Source organism: Phocoena phocoena, chromosome X (assembly GCF_963924675.1).
Source record: "Phocoena phocoena chromosome X, mPhoPho1.1, whole genome shotgun sequence".
Taxonomy (NCBI): Eukaryota; Metazoa; Chordata; class Mammalia; order Artiodactyla; family Phocoenidae; genus Phocoena; species Phocoena phocoena.
Window position 1 is genome coordinate 72,577,704 of NC_089240.1, and position 19,469 is coordinate 72,597,172.

General features: G+C 37.2%; 1 protein-coding gene across 1 annotated transcript in view; it reads right to left on the reverse strand.

Moving 5' to 3' along the window:
* Positions 1-19,469, reverse strand: part of CHM (CHM Rab escort protein) — a 211,080-nt gene that overhangs the window by 137,661 nt on the left and 53,950 nt on the right. Inside the window, exons 3-4 of the mRNA XM_065900805.1 lie at positions 3,669-3,741; positions 1,224-1,348 (exon numbers count right to left, since the gene is read on the reverse strand). Coding sequence (XP_065756877.1) covers positions 1,224-1,348; positions 3,669-3,741 — 198 coding nt within the window. The remainder of the gene's footprint in view (positions 1-1,223; positions 1,349-3,668; positions 3,742-19,469) is intronic.

Here is a 19,469-nt window from a genome sequence, read left to right on the forward strand (position 1 = left end):
TTCAAAATTATAATTTTCCATTTTGCTACACTGACTGTTATCTAAGAGTTAGAAGAACACTGAATTAGGATTATAAAACCCTGGGCTTTAATCTTGGACTCCACCACTATCTAGCTTAGGTATGGCCTTGATATTTATCAAGCTATGTGACCTTCAGCAAATTAAACTCTTTGAGCTCCACTGAGGACTCTGTGAAAAATCTAATACTATTTGCTCTATCCTAGCACAGGACCATTGTAAGGATCAAATAAGATAATGTATTTAAAAGAGCTCACAGGACTTCCTTGGGGGTCCAGTAGTTAAGACTCCATGCTTCCACTGCAAGGGGTGTGGGTTCGATCCCTGGTCTGGGAACTAAGATCCCACATACCATGCAGTGCGGCCAAAAAAAAATTTTTTTAATAAAAAGTAAAAATAAAAGAGCTCAGTAAATTATAAGTCATCAATATATTATCTAAACAGAGAAAACTGAAAGTTTTATTTTTTTCTTTCACAACTGAAAGTTTTATTTTTTTCTTCCACAAAAGTTTTATTGTGATATAATTGACATAACGGCACTGTATAAGTTTAAGGTGTACAGCATAATGATTTGATTTACATACATCATGAAGTGATTATCACAATAAGTTTAGTGAACATTCATCATCTCATACAGATACAAAATTAAAGAAATAGAAAAAATATTTTTCCTTGTGATGAGAACTCTTAGGATTGACTCTCTTAACAACTTGCATATATAACACACAGCAGTGTTCATTATATTAATCACGTTGTACATGACATCCCTAGTACTTATTTATCTTATAACTGGAAGTTTGTAACTTTTGACTGCCTTCATCCAATCCTCCCCGCACCCTGCCACCACCACCACCACCCCCCACCCCCGTCTCTGGTAACCACAAATCTGATCTCTTTTTCTATGAGTTTGTTGGTTTTTGAAGTTTAATTGCGACAACACTGATGGACCTAGAGGGTATTATGCTAAATAAAATAAGTCAGATAAAGACGAGTACTACATGGTATCGCTTATATGTGGAATCTAAAAAATAATACAAATGAACAAACCTAACAAAACTAATGTTACATTTTTAAAAATGCAAATCAGCATATCAAGTAGACTTGTAGCAACCAATGCCATATAAATTCTTACTGCTGGCTTCTTCTGAAGACATGTGAATAAGAAGTCATGAACATAGTTTATTGTAAATAAATAATTTTCCTACCTGGCATAACAAAACACTTCCACATGTTGAATGGTTTTGTCCTTCCTGCTAAGAGCAATAGCTTCTTCATTTTCAAGGATCTTCTCTTGCCACACTGGGCATTCATTTACAATATCACTGTTTTCCTAAACAATATACAGATAAGAAATTGTAATTAAATTGGGTACTCTGAACCTCTACTTTTCTGAGAAAATTTATACCTTTCTAAATTCATGCTTTGCCTCTCATCACATCAAAAGGCACATATTACTTATTAATAATAAAGTTTTACATTTTGTTGTTAAAAAAGCAGGCCCAAAATTACTTCATTCTGCTTACTTTCAGATATTTGAAGGTTGGTCATTAGCTGTGTCAAATTTTGATTATATGTAAAAGTATTTTTGAAAAGTACTCAGCCCAATATAACTAAGGACTTTATACTAATCGACCTGAATATTTTATATTTAGAAATACAATAAAAACAAGAATGTATAACAAAGTATATAAACTCTCACTAAGGATTGAAAGTGGCCCTTTAAGTTTTTCAATAATTCCTAATTATATTTTATGGAGAAAGTTATATGATACAATATTTGAATACAGGGGATTTTTGAAGATGTCAAGATATACCTTTTCCAAAGGTCAAGGATCAATTTTTAATCTGTTTAAAATTTTAATCCACTTGTTACTCATCTCTCAGAGAGAAAAACTTTTTAACGTTATTATATATACTCAACAAACTAGTAGTTAAATATAACTACAGTAGCCTTTGTTTTAAGTAAATTCACCTCAGAAAATTTCTAAAGTTACAGATTTCATAAAGTAGGGCAATAATTATATTTAAAAGGCTGCATTGTCCTGAATGTAATATTTTAAGCTGAAGAAAAGTAGTGGCAGATGGCTCTTATTATCAAGTGTAATTATTAGACAGCATTAAACATCCCAACATAAATAGAAGAGGAGGTAAAGTACAGGAACTTTGAACATATAGACAGGGGTTAACAGACTGAAAAAAGAACTATGGACCAGGGACAGAGAGTGAAGGGAAAAAGGATATGGTGACAGAGTCAAGATGTTGGAGTAAAAGAAGCATTAAAATAAAAGAAACATCTACAAAAATATTTTGTTTTAATAAATCTAACCCATTACCAAGGTTTATTTTTTAAAAATTCCTTCACTCACCAAAAATTTTCCATTCAGAATATTAGGGTATTTTTGTTGCTGTTGTTCTGAGAATCTAGACTAAATTTTTGCATGGAAGTACTGAACATGACTCAACATGAGGTGATCCTCACACACACTTCCCAAGGATAAGGTTCAAAAAAGGGTTTCTGATCAACATAAAATATTTGAGGCATATTCATTTAAACAGTTAAATGAATCTATTTATAACATTTACTTTCTTGATTCATACATAGTTTGTGTCATTACATGAAATGCTACTTTACAAATATTGCTTGTTTCTCCACACTCTCATTTCATACAGTAATAAGATTCAAACTGAATCTTCAGTGTACCTTCAATGTCAATGTATTTGTCATCACTACACTTTTTGAGTCATATATACCATTAAATCAATCAAGAAAACTAAAATGCTTAGGTTGGTATATGATAAGTGCTTAGTTAAGTCTTAGCTGTATTATTCTTAGTTAACTGAATACAATTTTCTAGAGTCTATCATCCTCCTTTCCCAAATGTCTGAACCCTTTTGAGATACAGCAGTTTCTGATTCTATGTATGATGCTCTCAGTAGGAATTCCATTTCAAGCCACATGCACCATTTACATAAAATTAGGACAGTTTTTTTAATGTCTCATAAAAACTGGTAAACTGCATGACAATCAACTCCCCGTGTTAAACGTACACTGTAAATGATCTCTAAAAACTTCTTTACAATGATATCCAACAGTTGTAGTAGTGAGATCCTACCCTTAGGGAAAGAAATTACTAAATTTATATTGTTTCTTTCCTTGCATTTTGTTTTTACTGTCAGGTATGATTCTGTCAGGTGATTTCTATAAATATGTAAAACCACCAATGACTGAGATCATTTCAAATTAATGTATCTTCCCCAAACACTTAGGTTTTTTTCCAAAACATACTAACTGAAAGAACAACTAGTAATATGTGAGATTTTATAAGGACTGAAATATTTTTTCTGAAAGACTGGGAGAAAAAAAATCTTGCCTGATATTTGGGCGTACAGAGTAATTAGCAAATGGTATGAAACATATATGATTTATTCTTCAGCCAATGTTACCTGTTTATACTTAAAAAGTGAAATCTGTATTTTAGAGGTATTGGAAAAATATTAGCTGAAAAGGTGACTGCACAGTTTTTGTTAAATAAGTAAATAAGTTATCAATCCTATATTACAGAGGAAACTTAGTGTCTTCTTCAATGCAGGGTTATTACGTGACACAAAATATAACCTAGTAGATTAAAAAAATCAGATAAGAACTTTACCTGGTGTTCCTTTAGCCAGGACAACAGTCCTGAAAAGCTAAAACTGGCCCAGTTTCCTCCATAGTAGCTTCTTCTGTAACAATAAAAAATAAGAGTAAAGAAAAGGGTATAAAAAAATCAAGTCACTGATCTTCATCCCATGTCATTTTCAACATTGCTACCCCAGAGTTCAAAAGCACACATAATAGGGATGCTGAGATTAGAGGAGACAGTAGAACAAAATAAATAGAAGTGGGCCTTTCAGATCTCAAAGTCAACTTTTCATTGTATAAGGAGTTAAAAGATCGCTTTGGCCTCCTTAGAGCTTTCAGCAGTGATCAAGTGCCACTGGATCATGTGATTGTGAACATCCTGATATGGTCACTGAGCAGTATATTTGTTTTAACATAAACAAATCTCACTCCTGGGTTAATAAAAATGGCTGGGAAGAAAATCTTGGTAGATCTCAAAGAAAGCCACTGGAAAAAACTGCTAAGTTTTCCACAAGCAGTAAATATCCACTGCTAGCACCACCACAAAACCCATCTCCCATGCCTAAATAAATTTTGTATATACACATATATAATTGGCTACTCGAGATCTGCTGGAAGGCCCTGTGCCATTCTAAGCCTTCAGGGACACAAATAAAAGTAGATCCTGGGGCACAGTCATTCACATCAAGACTTCTGTGATAAGTATAACAACAACAATATTTCCACTGGTAACTGGGTAAACTATTCTTCACTCCACAGTCCTGTGAAGATCACTCCATTTTAGAGAACCCAGAGGTCTCCTAGCTAGGATCAGGTAAACCTTGTAGACACTGGACTTCTGATTAACTTCTGTAAGTAGAAGACTTTTGGCAACCAGAACTCTCAGCACTACACACAGGGCTTCCCAATCCTTGCAAAACTCATCACGTTATACTGATTCTTTGTATGATGAGCCCCAAAGTACACTCAAACCCACCTACAATATCTACTCTAGTTCTGAGAGATTCTTGGTTTTGTTTACATTTTTGCTTCTCTGTATCCTTCTCTAATGAAATAAAAATCTATAAAAGGTCTTTTTTAAACAAAAACTAAAACCTTTAAGATGATATATAAAATTACTCAACCATAATGCTACTGGATATCCTCTAAAAATTCTGATAGATTTCTCCTCAATCAACTCTTGGTTGGTCTCAAGAACAGTCAGTTTTTAGGCTCAAATATTTTACCAAAAATCACTGCTTGCTCTAACAGACAAAATGGTTAAACTGAACACCTGTGAAAGTAGGTCTATTAATACAGATCACTACTTTACTTATAACCTGATAATTCTCTTGGGGATGATGCAAATTCCTACACTATCCAGATCTCTACAGAGCTTTAAAATTTAGGAAAAATTTCAGCTATACTAACAATTCTAGGTGTTGGAATCAAGGAAGCCTAGAAGCTATGATCCCTTGGATCAGAGACAACAGTGGAAGGAGAAGGTGGGGAATAGCCAGTATAGAGGAGGGAAAAGAGAGGGATGTTAGAGTTTTCCCATAGCAAATTTATACTCTCCTCTCCCTTGCCTGAGAATAATACACTTCTGCCATCCCTTCCCATCCTCTAAATATATCACTCAACAAAACTATAAAATATCCTGAGTGTTGAAAAAAATAACCCTGAACCAGTGATAAAAACCACTGCCTTTAAATTTTTTGTTGAGATATTTAGATTTCTTTTAAGCCACCATAAGGTCCTAAATGAGAAGCTCTGACTACTGGGTGAAAGCTTCAAGACCTAAATAAAATTTTTTAAGGGCTACATCAATTTATAACTAGTAAATATATATCAGAAATCTGACAATCAGGGTAGACAAAGACTTCTCAGACAGGACACAGAAAGCAATAAAAACTATCGATAGATGGGGGAATCGGGAAGATGGCGGAAGACTAAGATGCAGAGATCACCTTCCTCTCCACAGACACACCAGAAATACATCTACACGTGGAACAATTTCTACAGAACACCTACTGAACGCTGGCAGAAGACCTCAGACCTCCCAAAAGGCAAGAAACTCCCCACGTACCTGGGTAGGGCAAAAGAAAAAAGAAAAAACTGAGACAAAAGAATACGGACGGCACCTGCACCAGTGGGAGGGAGCTGTGAAGGAGGAAAGGTTTCCACACACTAGGAAGCCCCTTTGGGGGCGGAGACTGCGGGTGGCGCAGGGGGGAAGCTTTGGAGCCGCGGAGGAGAACACAGCAACAGGGGTGTGGAGGGCAAAGTGGCGAGATTCCCGCACAGAGGATCAGTGCGGACCGGCACTCACCAGCCCGAGAGGCTGGTCTGCTCACCCACTGGGGCGGGCAGGGCTGGGGCCTGAGGCTCGGGCTTTGGTCAGAGTGCAGGGAAAGGACTGCGGTTGGCGGCGTGAACACAGCCTGCAGGGGGTTAGTGCACCTCGGCTAGCCGGGAGGGAGTCCGGGAAAAAGCCTGGACCTGCCAAAGAGGCAAGAGACCTTTTCTTCCCTCTTTGTTTCCTGGTGCGCGAGGAGAGGGGATTAAGAGTGCTGCTTAAAGGAGCTACAGAGTTGGGCGCAAGCCACGACTAACAGCGCAGACCCCAGAGACGGGCATGAGAGGCTAAGGCTGCTGCTGCTGCCACCAAGAAGCCTGTGTGCGAGCACAGGTCACTCTCCACACCTCTGCTCCCAGGAACTTCTGCAGACCGCCACTGCCAGGGTCCTGCGATCCTGGGACAACTTCCACGGGACACCACACGGTGCTCCTCCGGCTGCTGCAACATCACACCGGCCTCTGCCGCCATAGGTTCGCCCCGCACTCTGTGCCCCTCCCCCCCCCCCCCCCCCCCACCTGAGTGAGCCAGAGTTCCTGAAGCAGCAGCTACTTTAACCCCATCCTATCTGAGCGAAGAATAGACGCCCTCTGGCGACGTACATGCAGAGGCAGGGCCAAATCCAAAGCTGAGCCCCCGGAGCTGTGCTAACAAAGAAGAAAAAGGGAAATCTCTCCCAGCAGCCTCAGAAGCAGCAGATGAAAGGTCCACAATCAACTTCACATACCCTGCATCTGTGGAATACATGAATAAACAACGAATCATCCCAAATTGAGGAGGTGGAATTTGAGAGCAAGATTTACTATTTTTGCCCCTTTTCCTCTTTCTGTGAGTGTGTATGTGTATACTTCTGTGTGAGATTTTGTCTGTATAGCTTTGCTGTCACCATTTGTCCTAGGGTTCTATCCGTCTGTTTTTTATTCTTTTTTAAAAAATTTATCTTAATTACTTTTTATTTTAATAACTATTTTATCATATCTTACTTTATGTTATTTTATCCTCTTTTCTTTCTTTCTTTTCCTTCTTTCTTCCTTCCTTCGCTCCTTCCTTGCTTACTTCCTTTCTCTCTCTCTCTTTTTCTTCTTTCTTTCTTTCTTTCTTTCTACATTTTCTCCCTTTTATTCTGAGACATGTGGATGAAAGGCTCTTGGTGCTGCAGACAGGAGTCAATGCTGTGCCTCTGAGGTGGGAGAGCCAACTTCAGGACACTGGTCCACAAGAGACCTCCCAGCTCCACATAATATCAAACGGCAAAAATCTCCCACAGATCTCCATCTCAACGTCAGCACCCAGCTTCACTCAACGACCAGCAAGCTACAGAACTGGATACCCTATGTCAAACAACTAGCAAGACAGGAACACAACCCCACCCATTAGCAGAGAGGCTGCATACAATCATAATAAGTCCACAGACACTCCAACACACACCACCAGACGTGGACTGCCCACCAGAGAGACAAGATCCAGCCTCATCCACCACAACACAGGCACTAGTCCCCTCCACCAGGAAGCCTACACAACCCACTGAACCAACATTAGCCACTGGGGACAAACACCAAAAACGACGGGAACTACGAACCTGCAGCCTGCAAAAAGGAGACCCTAAACACAGTAAGATAAGCAAAATGAGAACATAGAAAAACACAGAGCAGATGAAGTAGCAAGATAAAAACGCACCAGACCTAATAAATGAAGAGGAAATAGGCAGTCTACCTGATAAAGAATTCAGAATAATGACAGTAAAGATGATCCAAAATCTTGGAAATAGACAAAATGCAAGAAACATTTAACAAGGACCTAGAAGAAATAAAGATGAAACAAGCAACGATGAACAACACAATAAATGAAATTAAAAATACTCTAGATGGGATCAAAAGCAGAATAACTGAGGCAGAAGAACGGATAAGTGACCTGGAAGATAAACTACTGGAAATAACTACTGCAGGGAAGAATAAAGAAAAAACAATGAAAAGAACTGAGGACAGTCTCAGAGACCTCTGGGACAACATTAAACACACCATTAGAATTATAAGGGTTCTAGAAGAAGAAGAGGAAAAGAAAGGGACTGAGAAAATACTTGAAGAGATTATAGCTGAAAACTTCCCTAATATGGGAAAGGAAAGAGTTAATCAAGTCCAGGAAGCACAGAGAGTCCCATGCAGGATAAATCCAAGGAGAAATACGCCAAGACACATATTAATCAAACTGTCAAAAATTAAATACAAAGAAAACATATTAAAAGCAACAAGGGAAAAACAACAAATAACACACAAGGGAATCCCCAGAAGGTTAACAGCTGATCTTTCAGCAGAATCTCTGCAAGCCAGAAGGGACTGACAGGACATATTTAAAGTGATGAAGGAGAAAAACCTACAACCAAGATTACTCTACCCAGCAAGGATCTCATTCAGATTTGTGGGAGAAATTAAAACCTTTACAGACAAGCAAAAGCTGAGAGAGTTCAGCAGCACCAAACCAGGTTTATAACAAATGCTAAAGGACCTCCTCAAGGCAAGAAACACAAGAGAAGGAAAAGACCTACAATAACAAACCGAAAACAATTAAGAAAATGGAAATGGGAACATACATATCGATAAGTACCTTAAATGTAAATGGATTAAATGTTCCCACCAAAAGACACAGACTGGATGAATGGATATAAAAACAAGACCCATATATATGCTGTCTACAAGAGACACACTTCAGACCTAGACTCACATACAGACTGAAAGTGAAGGGATGGAAAAAGATATTCCACGCAAATGGAAACCAAAAGAAAGATGGAGTAGTAATTCTCATATCAGACAAAACAGACTTTAAAATAAAGACTATAAGAAGAGACAAAGATACATGTATAACGATCAAGGGATCGATCCAAGAAGAAGATATAACAATTGTAAATATTTATACACCCAACATAGGAGCACCTCAATACATAACGCAAATACAAACAGCCATAAAAGGGGAAATTGACAGTAACACATTCATAGTAGGGGACATTAACACCCCACTTTCACCAATGGACAGATCATCCAAAATGACAATAAATAAGGAAACACAAGCTTTAAATGATACATTAAACAAGATGATCTTAATTAATATTTATAGGACATTACATCCAAAAATAAGAGAATACACATTTTTCTCAAGTGCTCATGGAACATTCACCAGGACAGATCATATATTGGGTCACAAATCAAGCCTTGGTAAATTTAATAAAAATGAAATTGTATCAAGTATTTTTTCTGACCACAACACCATGAGACTAGACATCAATTACAGGAGAAGACCTGTAAAAAACACAAACACATGGAGGTTAAACAATACACTACTTAATAACGAAGTGATCACTGAAGAAATCAAAGAGGAAATGAAAAAAAAACCTAGAAACAAATGACAATGAAGACAAAACGACCCAAAACCTATGGGATGTAGCAAAAGCAGTTCTAAGAGGGAAGTTTATAGCAATACAATCCCACCTTATGAAACAGGAAACAACTCGTATAAACAACCTAAACTTGCAAATAAAGCAGTTAGAGAAAGAAGAACAAAAGAACCCCAAAGACAGCAGAAGTAAAGTAATCATAAAGATCAGATCAGAAATAAATGAAAAAGAAATGAAGAAAATGATAGCAAAGATCAATAAACCTAAAAGCTGGTTCTTTGAGAAGATAAAAAAAAATAGATAAACCATTAGCCAGATTCATCAAGAAAAAAAGGGAGAAGACTGAAATGAATACAATTAGAAATGAAAAAGGAGAGGTAACACTGACACTGCAGAAATACAAAAGATCATGAGAGATTACTACAAGCAATTCTATGCCAATAAAATGGACAACCTGGAAGAAATGGACAAATTCTTAGAAATACACAACCTGCCAAGACTGAATCAGGAAGAAATAGAAAATATGAACAGACCATTCACAAGCACTGAAATTGAAACTGTGATTAAAAATCTTCCAACAAACAAAAGCCCAGGACCAGATGGCTTCACACGCGAATTCTATCAAACATTTAGAAAAGAGCTAACAGCTATCCTTCTCAAACTCTTCCAAAATATAGCAGAGGGAGGAACACTCCCAAACTCATTCTACAAGGCCACCATCACCCTGATACCCAAACCAGCCAAGGATGTCACAAAGAAAGAAAACTACAGGCCAATATCACTGATGAACATAGATGCAAAAATCCTCAACAAAATACTAGCAAACAGAATCCAACAGCACATTAACAGGATCATACACCATGATCAAGTGAGGTTTATTCCAGGAATGCAATGATTCTTCAATATACACAAATCAATCAACGTGATACACCATATTAACAAATTGAAGGAAAAAACATGATCATCTCAATACATGCAGAGAAAGCTTTCAACAAAATTCAACACCCATTTATGATAAAAAACCTGCAGAAAGTAGGCACAGAGGGAACTTTCCTCAACAAAATAAAGGCCGTATATGACAAACCCAAAGCCAACATCATCCTCAATGGTGAAAAAACTGAAAGCATTTCCACTAAGATTAGGAACAAGACAAGGTTGCCCACTCTCACCACTCTTATTCAACATAGTTTTGGAAGTTTCAGCCATAGCAATCAGAGAACAAAATGAAATAAAAGGAATCCAAATCGGAAAAGAAGAAGTAAAGCTGTCACTGTTTGCAGATGACATGATACTATACAAAGGGAATCCTAAAGATGCTATCAGAAATTAATGCACAGAAATCTCTGGCATCCCTACACACTAATGATGAAAAATCTGAAAGTGAAATCAAGAAAACACTCCCATTTACCACTGCAGCAAAAAGAATAAAATATCTAGGAATAAACCTACCTAAGAAGAAAAAAGACCTGTATGCAGAAAATTATAAGACACTGATGAAAGAAATTAAAGATGATACAAATAGATGGAGAGATATACCATGTTCTTGGATGGGAAGAATCAACATTGTGAAAACGGCTCTACTACCCAAAGCAATCCACAGATTCAATGCAATCCCTATCAAACTACCACTGGCATTTTTCACAGAATTAGAACAAAAAATTTCACAACTTGTATGGAAACACGAAAGACTCCGAATAGCCAGAGCAGTCTTGAGAACGAAAAATGGAGCTGGAGGAATCAGGCTACCTGAGTTCAGACTATACTACAAAGCTACAGTAATCAAGACAGTACGGTACTGGCACAAAAACAGAAATATAGATCAGTGGAACAGGATAGAAAGCCCAGAGATAAACCCACACACATATGGTCACCTCATCTTTGATAAAGGAGGCAAGAATATACAGTAGAGAAAAGACAGCCTCTTCAATAAGTGGTGCTGGGATAACTGGACAGCTATGTGTGTAAGAATGAAATTAGAACACTTCGTAACACCATACACAAAAATAAGCTCAAAATGGATTAAAGACCTAAATGTAAGGCCAGAAACTGTCAAACTCTTAGAGGAAAACATAGGCAGAACACTCTATGACATAAATCACAGCAAGATCCTTTTTGACCCACCTCCCAGAGAAATGGAAACAAAACCAAAAATAAACAAATGGGACCTAATGAAACTTCATAGCTTTTGCACAGCAAAGGAAACCATAAACAAGACCAAAAGACAACCCTCAGAATGGGAGAAAATATTTGCAAATGAGGCAACTGAAAAAGGATTATTCTCCAAAATTTACAAGCAGCTCATGCAGCTCAATAACAAAAAAACAAACAACCCAATCCAAAAATGGGCAGAAGACCTAAATAGACATTTCTCCAAAGAAGATATACAGACTGCCAACAAACACGTGAAAGAATGCTCAACATCATTAATCATTAGAGAAATGCAAATCAAAACTACAATGAGATGTCATCTCACACCAGTCAGAATGGCCATCATCAAAAAATCTATAAACAATAAATGCTGGAGAGGGTGTGGAGAAAAGGGAACACTCTTGCACTGCTGGTGGGAATGTGAATTGGTACAGCCACTATGGAGAACAGTACGGAGGTTCCCTAAAAAACTAAAAATAGAACTACCATACGACCCAGCAATCTCACTACTGGGCATATACCCTGAGAAAACCAGAATTCAAAACGTGTCATGTACCAAAATGTTCATTGCAGCTCTATTTACAATAGCCCGGAGATGGAAACAACCTAAGTGCCCATCATCGGATGAATGGATAAAGAAGATGTGGCACATATATACAATGGAATATTACTCAGCCATAAAAGGAAACGAAATTGAGCTCTTGTAATGAGGTGGATGGACCTAGTGTCTGTCATACAGAGTGAAGTAAGTCAGAAAGAGAAAGACAAATACCGTATGCTAATACATATATATAGAATTTAGCAAAAAGAAATGTCATGAAGAACCTAGGGGTAAGACAGGAATAAAGACACAGACCTACTAGAGAATGGACTTGAGGATATGGGGAGGGGGAAGAGTAAGCTGTGACAAAGCGAGAGAGAGGCATGGACATATATACACTACCAAATGTAAAATAGATAGCTAGTGGGAAGCAGCCGTATAGCATAGGGAGATCAGCTTGGTGCCTTGTGACCACCTAGAGGGGTGGGATAGGGAGGGTGGGAGGGAGGGAGATGCAAGAGGGAAGAGAGATGGGAACATATGTATATGTATAACTGATTCACCTTGTTATAAAGCAGAAACTAGCACACCGTTGTAAAGCAATTATACTCCAATAAAGATGTTAATTAATTAATTAATTGATTAATTAAATTTAAAAAAGAAAAACAAAACAAAAAGAACAATGTACATACCTTAACTGAACAGTACTTTATTGCTAAACACTGCTAATCATCATCTGAGCTTTCAGCATGTCACAATCTTTTGGCTGTCATAACATCAAAGATCACTGAGCACAGATCACCATAACAAATACAGTAATGATGAAAAAGTTTGAAATATTGTGATAATTGCCAAAATGTGACACAGAGACACCAAATGAGCCAATGCTGTTGGAAAAATGGCACCAATGGGCTTGCTTGACACAGGGTTGTCACACACCTTCAGTTTGTATAAAACACAGTATCTGTGAAAGCGAAGCGCAATAAAACAAGGTCTGCCTGTAGTATTTTAGACAGCATGAGATTTACAGCAAGAAAAAACTTAAGCCTCCATGCACTCTTGCCAGCTTTTTGATCTTGGCCAGTTACTCTACAGAGCTTGGAATACTGCCTGGGGTGTAGGAAGTACTGTGCAGTGTTAGGTATTAATGTCATTATTTCCAAATAATAGTATTTATTGGATCAGTTACTCCTGGGAAATGCCACACTCTAGAATGGCATTCGAGGACCTCTGGAAAAAAAAAAAAAACTATCAATAAACTAGAATTCATCAAAATGAAAAACTTTTCCACAAAATACGTCATTTTAAAAAATGAGTGGGCTAGGCAAAGTAGGAGAAATATTCACAAAACATATCTGACAAAGGACTGGTATCCAGGATATAAAGAACTCTTTCAACTTAAAAATAAGACAAATATGCAAATTTTAAAGTGGGCAAAGGGTTTGAACAGACATTTCACAAAGGAAGATAGATGTGGTTAATAAACATATGAAAAGGTGCTCAACATCATTAGTCATTGGGTATATATACATTAAAATAAGCATTAAAAATGAACATGAGATACCACTACACATACACCAGAATAGTTAAAATTAAAAAGACTTACAAGACCAGGTGTTGGTGTGGATGGCCAGAATGCTCACACATTTTGGTGGGAGTAAAAAATGGTACAAATACTTTGGAAAACTGTCAGGCAGTTTCTTACAAAACTAAACATATACCAACCCTATGACCCAGTAATTCCATTCCTAGGTATTTACACACAAGGAAAGCATATGTTCACAAAAGAGCTGTAAAAGTTTTTTCATAGCATCTTTATTCATCAATAGCTCCAAACTCGTAACAATTCAAATATCCATCAATAGGAGACTACATAAATAAGCTGTGGTATATCCATATGATGGATACTATTCACTAATGAAAAGGAATAAACTACTGATACAAATATAACAACGTCAATGAATTTCAAAAAACGTTATGCTGAGTGAAAGAAGCTTTGTTCTAAAAGAGTGCATTCTCCATGATTCCTTTTATATGAAGCTCTGGAACAAGCTAAATTAATTGATCTGTGGTGAAAAACATGCTAAGAGTGGTTGCCTTTGAGGGTGGGAATAAGGGCAGGAATTGACTTTGAAGGGGCGTGAGGAAACTTTCTGGAGTGATGGTAATGTTCTTTATCTTGATAAGGTTCTTAGTTACACAAGTGTATGCATTTGCTAAAACTTATTAAGTGGTACACTTAAGATCTGTGCATTTTCTTGCAATTTTATCTCAAAAAAAAAGAACCATAAATAACTAGTTAATGATACGCATGAAGTGTTCCAGACTGAAGGTACTGGACATGTACAACTTACTCTGAAATGCATAAAACAGTAAGATGGAATGATAGATGTATAGAAAAATCAGTAAATGTATAATTATATAATAAAGCAAATACAGCAAAATGTTAGTGGTAGAATCTAGGTAGGGGAAACACAGCTGTTCACAGTGCAATTTTCTCAACTTTTCTGTGTATGTTTGAAAATTATCATAATAAAATTTTAGAAAAACAAAAGTAATCTAACGTGAGTTTTCAAACACTTGACCACAATGTGCCAATTTCCAAGATATTTTCTGCTATTATTAAAAGTCTTAAAAAGCTCTAAGAAGGGCCATCTTTCTGCTTCTTTCCATTATTAAATGACCTGAGGTCAGTTCATGGTCAAATTCTATTTTTCTCCCCTATACTTCGTCATATGGTTTTTGACAGAGCTAATTGGTTCTAGTATTTTTCCATGCAGCTCCTATTTTCAACTTTTCCTGTTGATGTGCTCTTAACATCAGCATCTGGTGATCTCATCCAATTATGTATGTAAAAGGTGAAACATGGTTTTCATTACTGTGGTCTTTCTGACAAAAGAGGGTAACATAATTATTAATAAACTCACTATAAAACCAAAGCAGATTTTGACTAAATTCATTTTGGTATTTGCATGGTTCTAAATATTGTTTACAATACCCTAAAGAAAAAGCCAAAGAATTTAGGTGTCAAAATCATGACAAAAAGAAAAATAATAAATCAATACAACATTGTAATATGCTCTCTAGAACATTATTGCAATAGAAATAGTAATAATTAAAGCCCACCAAATATTTTCTTAAATTTTATCTTTAAAGATATAGCTTCAGAATTCTGACATTCAAATTCAATTATAAAATACTATTTCTACAGTCTTTAAAACTGCTTCTGTAATGAATAACAAGGCTAAGTTACTGGTTTTGTTTTTAAAACCATAGATACAATTTATTTTAAGGACAAAGTGAGAACTTCCTGACTGAGGAAAAAGGGGAATGGAACATTTTCTGCCAATTTTGTGTCACATCTGTCTCTGTACATCAAGTAAAGGAAAAAGTAGTTTATGATGAAGGACGACGTTTATCTCTATTGCCAGGAACACTATTTTATATGATGAAAAAGACTTCCTTAAAACTAGAGTTTATCTGTGAAACTAGAGAGTGAGTATTCACAGTGTTTAAACAGCAAACATAAAACTGTTATCTAAAGCCCTCTCAAGTTTCATGATGGAAAAGTGACCTATAATTTTCAACTAGAACAGTAAAAATCACAAACAGACATTTTTATTTTCAAAGGCAGAAAAGCCCAGTTATCACAATACTGAGGTACAGCTTTGCATTGTGTGAAATATTGACTTTACAATTGTAGAAAACATGGTTTTAATCTTTCTAAAGTTTCATAAAGCTTACTCAAAGTACCACCTACGTTTTTCCAGACACACAAAGGAAATGAGTTACACAACTGTCTTCATTAACACCAACCAGTAAAACAGAAAAAATAGTATAAAAGAGTAACAAGAGATTTCTCGTCGTTTACAGTGTTTAACGTTAAAGCAACATCACTTTGCTTAATGTCTACTAACAGAAAAGAAATACATTACAGGTAGACATAGAGAAAGTTGAACTGTAAGAGAAGGCAGAGGATTAAACCTATTAATTAGAGCCTATTAATTAAATCCTAACAATTTTCTTTTCTATTATGCATCATAATTACAAATCAGTATTGAATATTTAGCAACAGCCATAGTTACATGATGCTAAACTACATCCTGTATTGGGAAATGGCTTCTGTAAACAAGGACAAGAACATTGACAAAACATAGAGCTACTGACATTCAGGCACATTCATCTGGGAACCATTTTAATCATTAGGAAACTGAGGAGTTGAAAATGTTTTCAGGAAGGTAGCAGATGGAGGGCAAACCTGCTCAACAGAAAAGAGAAGCAGCTTAGCCTAAACTCTAGATGCCCCCATTCTATATTCACTGCTCCTAAATTCCTTTTCGTAGGATAGTAGTAATACCACCTTCCACTGACAGCATCTTTCATTTTCAAAATCGTTTTCACAACTATTTTCTCATGGATTCTTCCAACAATCTTGTGAGGCAGATAAGGCTGTTATTTTACAGATGAAGACACTGAAAACAGTCTATGTAGAGATTGAGTCAGTTCAGGGCCACACAGCTACAAGTGGCAGGACTGCCACTGAAACTTAGCTTTCCAAACCCTAATCCTGTCCACTGCAACATAAACAATCCCAAACATCTAAGCTGGCTAGCAACATTTAGACCACAGGATATTGTAATGGTCGCTGTGGTTTAATGAAGCCAAACACTTAGCTATCAAATAGCACCTGGACCCAATTACTAAATTCACCTTTTCCAAACTGTATCCCATCAATAACATGGGCTGTTAACAGGGATTCCAAGAAAAAAGTTACAATGACAAAATAAATTTGGAACATGCTATGTTTAAAAGAGTAAAACCACCAGAAAATAGTTTATTTATGGCAGACCTTCTCAGCACCATTAAATATGTTAATGTCTGTTCTCTCCAAGAAGGAATAAATTCAGTTAACCAATGAGCATTTTTTTTTGAAATAGCATTTGGTTCAACAACATATTTTGAGAAATGCTGGCTTAATTCATGTTAAGGGGAAGAAGAAAAATAGGTACTATATATGTTGAGCTTGTCATTTTCCATTCACTATCTCATTTAATCTTGACAAGAATCCTGAGAGATCGGTGCTATAATTATCCCCATTTTAAAATTAGAAGAAAAAAGAAAAAAAAACAACCATGAAGTTGAGTATCTTGTTTTAACTCACTCAGCTAGGAAATGGCAGAGCCGGCCCTTAATTAAGCCCAGGGCATATCAGGCCCCCAAGCCTATGCTCTTTCCACTATATGAAACACTGCCTGCTATAATCTACAAGACTGGAATACTTAAAATTATAAACGTAAGCACATAATACAAATCTTGGAATCTGACTTACTATAAGTAAAGGCAATGGGATCTATTGATATTTACAGACATTAGACGGGATGAAGTCTAATTTTTGTTTTGTTTCTCCAACTCATCTGGATAATGAAAATGGAATAATAACTTCATGACTACATCTACTCTAATGCCAAACCTGGAGGGACTATTCATTTCTAGGACCTAAATTACAATCAATTTTATTACATATCTCACATTTAATGTGCACAAATATCTTTCTGTATGTGATAGTAGTAGGAAAATAATAGTGTGGCATGTCTACTTGTATCAATTTGCCAGCTATACACCATGCACACTGAAAGAGGCTCTATTATATTTAAATTTGGTTGTAGTATTACAAAGAACCATGACATGTTTCTGTCTTCCTTGTTGACAAATAACAGAACACCTTAGGGAATATAATAGTTACCCCCTACACAAATTCTCATTTACTAAAAGCTCCATATACTTGATACACAAGAAAGTCAAGCTCCTTTCACCATACCCTCATTCTAAGATCAAGGAAGGTCAGCCTCCTTGGTAGAGTACACAGATGCAGTTCTAATGTTAGAGAGGAAGACCAAACCCTTACTTGGTTTTTAGAATCCTATAAAGCTATAGGAAGCTGCTTTGGCAATCAGATCAGTCTGCCAGAACGAAATGGCAGGATGTGTTCCCAGTCATTAGGGCTGGAGAAGAGACCTTCCTATGTTTAGAGTTGTTAGTCATTCCACACTAGTCCACCCATTCAAATCCATTTTTAGACAACCAAGCCAGGTAGACGAGTGGGTAATGTACAAAGGCTGCCCTCAATTCTTGTCTTCCTCTATGATCTCATCTATTCCTACTGACTCAATCATCACTTCTCTACCAATGACTCACAAATTGCCATCTCCAATATGGGCCCTCTGGGGAGAGCTCCAGACTCATAGCTATTGATATTTCTGTACTGAAAATACATATCCTGAGTCATTAGCTTACTGGACATCTCCCTCCACTAAATATCCCAGATTAATTTTAAGCTCTACAGGTCCAAAAGGCAAATTTATTAACTGTTCCCCACCCAAAATTTGGTTTTCCTCTTGGTTTCCCCATTTCAATAAATGCCAACACGATTCTCACAGCTGCCAATGCTAGAAAATCTTGAACTCACTCATCATCCCTTCCTCATTTGTCAATTCTAGTTAATTCCTCAAACCCCTTCTATCTTTCCACTGCTGCTTTATTTCAGGCCCTCTCTCTTATCCCATTTTTTTTTTCATTAGCCTCCTCAAAGGTTTCCCTGCCTCTAGTTTCTTCCCTTCCAACCCAACCTTCACATTACTGCCATTGTGATCAGGTCTTGGCAGAACACATTATGTCATTCCCTGGCATAAAGATGTTTAGTGGTTTACTAATGCCTCTAGAGTCGAGTCCAAAATCCTTGGCATCGCTCTAAGAACCTTCAAAACTTACTTCCAACTTACTGTCCAGCTTTATCTCTAGACATCACTCTTCTCTGCCATGCATCCAATGCACTAGCCACAACCACACAGTTAACACTGCCTGAGAGAGTCAAGTGCCTGCATGTCTCTCTGCTTTTATTAATGCTATATCCTATACCCAAGGCTATTCCATCACAAAACTAATGGTGGAACTAGTCAAACCAGTCAGAACTACTCAAATCCAGTATCATTTTCCCTGTGAAGTCTTCAGCTCTCCAATATATAAATAAAACTGATCTTTGTGCTTCTAGAGCTCTGCACATACTTCTGTAAGAGCCGTCATCCTGTTTTTTTTTGCGGTACGCGGGCCTCTCACCGCTGCGCCCCGCCCCGCCCCCACCCCCACCCCGCTGCGGAGCACAGGCTCCGGACGCACAGGCCCAGCGGCCATGGCCCATGGGCCCAGCCGCTCCGCGGCACGTGGGATCCTCCTGGACCAGGGCACGAACCCGCGTTCCCTGCATCGGCAGGCAGACTCTCAACCACTGCGCCACCAGGGAAGCCCCATACTGTCTTTTTTAATGTGAAAAAAGAAATTCACATTTATTTACAGGTATAACAATTCATGCATTGATAAAGAGGTAGTAATATGATTGCTTTACTGTAGCCCAGTATAACCG